Source organism: Chrysochloris asiatica, unplaced genomic scaffold (genome assembly GCF_000296735.1).
Source record: "Chrysochloris asiatica unplaced genomic scaffold, ChrAsi1.0 scaffold00001, whole genome shotgun sequence".
Taxonomy (NCBI): domain Eukaryota; kingdom Metazoa; phylum Chordata; class Mammalia; order Afrosoricida; family Chrysochloridae; genus Chrysochloris; species Chrysochloris asiatica.
Genome location: NW_006408519.1, coordinates 2154646 through 2161957, shown reverse-complemented (window position 1 = coordinate 2161957; position 7312 = coordinate 2154646). Strand labels below are relative to the sequence as shown.

General features: G+C 42.7%; 1 protein-coding gene across 1 annotated transcript in view; it reads right to left on the bottom strand.

Annotated features, from left to right (window-relative positions):
• Positions 1–1604: 1604 nt before the first annotated feature.
• Positions 1605–7312, bottom strand: part of ODF1 (outer dense fiber of sperm tails 1) — a 16904-nt gene continuing 11196 nt past the window's right edge. The window contains exon 2 of the mRNA XM_006830618.1: positions 1605–2146. Within this exon, the coding sequence (XP_006830681.1) occupies positions 1732–2146 (415 nt within the window). The 3' untranslated portion in view covers positions 1605–1731. The remainder of the gene's footprint in view (positions 2147–7312) is intronic.

Below are 7312 nucleotides of genomic sequence, written 5' to 3'. Positions count from 1 at the left end.
GAATTCCAACTCATAGTTACCCTATGTGACAGAGTAGAAATGTTTCCCATAGGTTTTCTTAAGGGGGCAGATAGCCAATTCTCTCTCCCATGGAGTCATTGGGTGATTCAAACCTCCACCCTTTCAGTTAGCAGCCCAGCGGGTAACTGGTACTCTACCAAGTCTCCTTTGAACTTGAAGGAAGCCTTTAAGGAAAGATCTGGAAGGATGTCAAAGTCTCCTCCAGAAGTTCTCAATTTTAACTGCATTTTGAATCACCTGTAAAGCTTTTTAAACTCTTGATAGCCAGAATGCACCTCACAGTATCACAGTAGAATTTGTGGAGATGGGCTTCCAAAGCTCTCCAAATAATTCCAATGTGAAACTTAAGGAACCTCTACTTTAACCTCCACATAGGTGATACTCATGAAAAGACTAATTGTGCAGACTTGAGGGTTTTATGTCTCTCAGTCAGGTTTGAAACCAGCCAGTGTCCTCATTCAGATCCCCTCCCCACAGTCATCTCCTTCTCCTTTACACTTTTTCTGAGATCTCATGGCCTGCCTCCATACTAGCAGAATTGCCTTAGAGAGTTTTCTAGTCCTGGTATGGCACTGTGGGATCATTCACTGGACCACAAGAGGTCGGTTTGAATCGCAAGGTCAGTGGTTCAAATTCAACAACTGCTCCTCAGAAACCCTATACAGGGTCACTATGAGTTGGAATCAACTGAAAGGCATTTATCAGCAACAACAGCAATGTTCAAGGAGTCCTGGTGGGGCGCTGGACTACAAGGTGGGTTTTAACCGTAAGGTTGACGGTTCAAACTCACCAGCCGCTCCTTGGAATCCTTGCACAGGTTGCTATGAGTCGGAACCAATTCAAAGGCACTTAACAATAACAACAATCTTCATGATGTGTTGCTACAGTAACACACTGGACCACAAAGATCAGCTTACACCGCAAGGTTGGAAGTTCAAACCTATCAGGCGCTCCTCGGAAACCCTATACAGGGTTGCTATGAGGTGGAACTTAATAACAACAACAAGCCAAATTAATCTGGAGTCCTGGTATGTCGCTGTGGGATAAGCACTAGACCACAGGGTTGGTGTGAACCACAAGGTCTTCAGTTCAATTTCACCAACTGCTCCTTGGAAATCCTACACAGGGTCAGCATGAATCAGAACCGACTAGAAGACACTAACAACAACAATTGTTAAGTGTGAACAGATCACTAGGTCTTTCTCCAGGAGAGCAGTTGAAAGGCTTTTAACTGACAACCTATTGTTTAGCAGTTGAATGCTTCACTAAGAATCCTCCCTACCACAGTGTTGGCTTCGAAGTGTTCGCCTCCAATACGAACCAGTCTCCATTGATGTTTTAGCAATTTGATTTCTGAGTTAGGCCATTACACTGAATCTGTGCAAAAACAATGTCTACCAAACAAACAAACAAAAACCTTTTTTTTCCCTGGAATTTGGATGTATTGGGTCCTGGAAGAGGACACGGGGAGGGGAGATCTCATCATTTCGACTTCCGTTCCCATAAATGCTTTCTCCGAAATCCCACTAATTGTGTGGAGCTCCCGCAGCGGTAGAACCAAAAGATTTTCACACAACACCAAGAGATGTGCAGTTCTGTATTCAGTTTCCTACGTACAGGAACAACATAGGTATGGGGAGGGGAGAGACACTGGAAGAGCCGCCTGACTGAAACACTACTGACTTCTACTAGGTTATGGAGTCACACACCTTACAAAATCATCTTCCTACAGGAAAATCGGCTTCCACAGGGATAGCAGGGATTGCAGGGGTCACATGGGCTGCACGGGCTGCACGGGCTGCAGGGGTTGCAGGGATTACAGGGAGATCCACAAGGGTAGCACGGAGACTCGATCTTGACGCAACTGCCAAGCCCATAGGAGTACGTTACGTCCTTCTCATCCACACAGGGGGGCAGGCTGAACTCTTTGCAGATGTTCATGTAGCTGTACTTTTTCGATCCGAGGCAGTCGTACCTGTTCTCCCGTTCGGCCGACACACACACCTTGCCGTCCTTCACTCGAACTTTTACTTGATCAGGCTCAAAGCCGCACACGTTCACCGATCCTAGAATGTTACTGCTACAGCAAGAGGAGGCCAGGATTCTATTGGTTGTTCTTCTCAGTCTGGAAGTTAGGGGGGAGATGGGAGCCGGTTGGCAGAAGAAGCTCAGAACTCAGGCAGATCATGATCTTTCTCAATAACAAAAGTCTATCCGAACTAACCATTGTGAAAAGTCAAACTTAACTGAAATGAATTAAAGTGAGAATTCTGCCTTAAGTCCCACCCTCCTGATGTAAATTCTTTCCTTATATTTAAATTCCAGCTCCACATCTTGTTAGCCTTGGAACCTTGGGCAGGTTTCTTAACCTCTGGCTGCCTCAGCCTCCTCATCTGCATAACGGAATGACAGTGCCTAATCATCCTGGTGTGGATAAGCACTGGACCCATGGTCTAGTGCTTATCCCATAGTGACATACCAGGACTCCAGATTAATTTGGTTTCTTGTTGTTATTCAGTTCCAACTCATAGCAACCCTGTATAGGGTTTCCGGGGAGCGGCTGGTAGGTTTGAACCACCAGCCTTGCACTGCTCCTTTGAAACCCAATACAGGGTCGCTATCAGTCAAAACCAACTGTATGGCTCTTAACAACAATCGTAGGACTAATGGGAGGACCAATGAGATGATGTATTTTACTTAGCACTGTTGGTAGTTGTGTACCATCGAGTTGTTTCTAACTTATAGCAAGCCTGTATGGGGTTTCTGAGGGAGTCCTGGTGTGGTACTGCAGGATAATGCACTGAACCGCAAGGTCGGTTTGAACTACAAGGTTATATCAGTTCAAACCTTACCAGTCACTTCTCGGAAACCCTATACAGGGTCACTATGAGTCAGAACGGACTAATGGCACTTAACAACAACAAAATCTTTACGAGAGCAGAAAGCATCATCTTTCTCCTATGAAGCAGCTGATAGATTCGAACTCCTGACCTTGCGGTTAGCAGCCCAGCTTGAATTCAACTACACTACCAGGGCTAGTTACTGTATTTGACATATTGGAAGTCCCATTTAGTTATTATCAGTATTATATTATTATTACTGGTATTATTACTATTATGGCTCCTATCATGTAGAGACATAAAGCATCATTAAAGAAAGATGCCATCTACTAGTAGGTAAGGAGCTCTGGTAGCATAGTGGTTACAAATCAGGCTGCGGAACCGCAAGGTCAGCAGTTCGAAACTACCAGCTCTTCCGCGGGAGAAAGATGAGGCTTTCTGCTCCCATAAAGATTTACAGCCTCGGAAACCCTGTACAGGGTAGCTATGAGTTGGAACTGGCTCCATGGCACATAACCAACCAAGCAATCAACCAATTAGTAGGTATCATTCAAAAGCTGTCTACTAAAGATGGCCAAATTCAGCCCTGAGGATCCCCAGGACTGTGCTGGGCTGGAACACCACATAAAGGCTCCTTAAACAGATGGCAAGGCTGCTTCCACGGAGACTGCTAGACTGCTGTCTGCTGGCACCAGCAGGGACCCAGCCTATTTCCAAGGGCCGTGCTGCTCAAGATGGAATGTGTTGGCTCCCCATTGGACCTCCTTCCTCCCATGCCAGACCCTACATATTGCTTATGATTCATTTTAATCATATGTGATCAACATAATTATACATTGCTTAATTGTATTATTTCTTAGATTATATGAATAAAAATGTTCTGCAAACTCTACATTGAATTACAACATTATTACAACTTTAGTAACAGAGAGGGGAAGCCTTTTTTCTTTTTTTTTTTTTTTTTACTTTCCTCCCTCTTTTCCTTTAATTACTACTTCATTCTCAAAAAAGCTGTTGATACATGTTCACAAAAACTAATCCCCACAATAACGTAGCTATAACACACCAGAACATTTGACAAAATCAATGACTATAAAAATTCCAGCAGCAATGGAAACAACACTGTGTGCTTCTGGTGTGTGCAGACAAACACAGGGTATCTCAAACCATCATTGTAACTGGATGACAAAGACAGCTTTGACTGGAGCACATGAGGACATTCAGAAAGGATATTAGCATGAAGTTTCAGCCTTGTGGGTATATTGACACATATAAGCTGGGTTTGTTTTATACATATTTGTTGTTACAACTAACTTGTTGTTGTTAAGTGCCTAGTTGCATCCGACTCATAGTTACCCTGTATAGGATTTCCAAGGAGCAGCTAGTGAGTTTGAACTGCCAACCTTGTGATTCAAACTGACCTTGCAGTCTAGTACTCATCCCACAGCACCACACCAGGATTCCCTACAAGGATATTTTTATTTAAAATAATAAATTTTGGCTGAGACACTGCACAAAAGTTATATAAACAGTCATTATAGTTAGTGTCACCCTTCATTATATTGTCACCAGATGGGGACTGCTCCTCCTATACCCCCTTAGTGACGCCATTGATTGTTTCCATCTCTTCCCAAGTCTCCATTCAGTAATTCAGGTTGATGGCTTGAAATGGACCATAATAGGGGTATTAGCACCACGGCAATTGTAAGTTATGCCAAAGCAGACTCTCCCAAGGAGCAGCCAGTGGGTGAACTTGCCAACATTTCGGTTAGCAGCCGAGCCTTCACTATTGTGCCACAAGGGCTCCTTCAGTAGTAATAGGATTTTTTGTTCTTTTCATTTTTGCAATATGCATAGCCAGCTCTAAGCATATTAAAAAACATGATTTTATGTAATTTTCATAATAAACCTGTTATAGTAGTATTAGTAGTTGTGTGCCGTGGAGCCGATTCCGACTCATAGCGACCCTGTACAGGGTTTCCGAGGCTATAAATCTTTACGGGAGCAGAAAGCCTCATCTTTCTCCAGCAAAACAGCTGGTAGTTTCGAACTGCTGACCTTGAGGTTCGCAGCCCAATTCATAACCACTACGCTACCACAGCTCCTTGTTATGGAGATATGATTGTCATCATTTTACAGAGGTGGAATTGATAGAAGTGGTGAACAGTAGAGCCTAGATCATAATTCAGGCCTGTGTAAGTCAAGGCTAAAGTTCTAACTATAAGGTAGACTGAGTTCTTGGTTGTTGCCTCCTAGCATTAGCCCAGCATTGTCTGGCACTACTCAGGGTCCATTTTCTCTGACTTTTCTGAATAATCACTGGACTGCAAACCACAGGTCGGTGGCTTGACCCCACCAGCCACTCCGTGAGAGAACGATAAGGCTTTGTGCTCCCGCAAAGATTTACAGCTTCAGAAATCCTACACAGGATCACTATGAGTTGGAACCAACCCGACAACACTTAACAGCAACAACAGGAATCCAAAAACATCATAACATCCTAAAATGGGCTTATTTTTCGTCATTTAAAACCATTTTTAAAAAGAACTAGATGGGTTCTAAAAGATACTCCTGACGAATCATTTGGCATCTGTCTCTTGGTTTTCAAAGGAAGGGTTTGGAAAGGATGACTTTGAAATGTCTTCTAATTGGAGGAGTCTGGATTCTAGGATTACGTGATTGGTTTGAGATGCAGTCTCAATTCTTACTTTTAATGCTGATTTTTTTTATTCATTTACTTTTTTTTTAATGTAAGTTATAAGATTTTTTTGTCGAAAACTAAGAAAGTATAGGGAAGCAAGAAGAGATTTCCAAGTACACCTAATCCAAATCATACTTAACATTTTAGTATTTGTGTGTGAACTCATCATACATGTGTCTGTATATTGTTGTGTGCCATTGAGTCTGCTCCTACTCAGTTTCCAGAGGCGACTGTGAGTGGGTCTGTACTGCCAACCCAGCAGTCACCAGTTCAGTGCTCATTCTATAGCACCACTTATGATGAGGATACGTAAAAAAGTACTGCTACAAAATCATAGAAACCTTTACTTAAAAAGTGAAGCTATTGTTTCTCAACATATCCTGCATCTAGATCTGCACACTTCTGAAGGCTGTATGCCCATTTCTGTAATCCTTCCCTGAACCGACTCAACGGCACCTAACACCACCACCACCACCAATCCTTCCCTGAAGAACTCTACGCTCTCTGATTTATACGTCAAAATGGCATTGCTGAACTTAAATGCTTTTTGAGTTTGGGAACAAGAAGTCTGAAGAGCAAGATCATGACTGTTGGGGAAAGGGTAAAATTTCCCAATGAAACACTCTAAGGACAGCCCTTGCTAGCCTCAAAGAATGAGTAGGTACATTGTTGTATTGGGGGAAAAAAAAATTCCTCTGGACAACTCTACTGCCCTTTTTCCCACCAATGTGTTTTCAGTTTTCTGAAAACTTCTTCTTAATAAACCCCATGATTGTCCTGTGTTTTGGGGAAAATCTATCAATAGTTCCCTTGGGAATCCCCAAAAAATCTTCAAAACCTTCTCTGCTTTGACTTGCATTGGCCCAGTAGATCCCCCTCAGAAGCCACTGGTTTGAGTGAATTTTTTTTTTTTTTTTAAGACATCCTGATGAGACTAAGACAAGTGTAAGACTGAACTGCTAAGAGAACTTGTCTGCAGCCATTGACTCAGGCCTAACCCCAGCCCCAAACATGGCCTGGATCACAGCTACCTGATTGTGCTGGGTGTGCCAGAACATTTGTTGGTCATATTACAGAGAAAGGAAGAGAGTAGATTCTCTTTAAAGTCTTTGTGAGACAACCAGGCAAGCCAGCATTGTCTCCCAGATGGTCTGGAATAGTTAACAGGAGCAGAAGAAAACCAGCCCTCTCTCTGGGAGGATCATAGCTTTATAGCAGGAACAGTCAAAGCCAAGAGTGGGACATGGAGTAGAGGAAGCATCTGCTGCGTCTTTGAAGAATCTCCAAGGGTGACTATTCTGATCATGGGCACAATAGATTGGCCCAGAGAGAATAGGAGAAACCTATGGAACTGAGCTCAGATTCTTAAAAAGTCCAGACTTACTGAATTCATTGAAAATGGAGAACTCTGAGACTATCGCCCTAATATACTCCTAAACTTGAACTGAAACTATTCTCTGAGGCCACCTTCTAGCAAAATAACAGGTTGATGCACAAAATCAAGGATATTTTGAATATGGAGAGCTTCATTTAAAAAAAAAAAACAAAAAACAAAAACATATATCAGTCTGATGGAACCTCAAGACTGTGACTCTTAGCCACCACCCTTCAGGTCTGAAAATGAATTCACCCCCGGACTCAATTTTCAGCCAAACCCTGGCCAGGGCCATAATTAATTAAGGAATTAATATAAATAAACTGAGGCATATTAATTGAGGAATTAATATAAATAAACGAGACATGGGGAAAC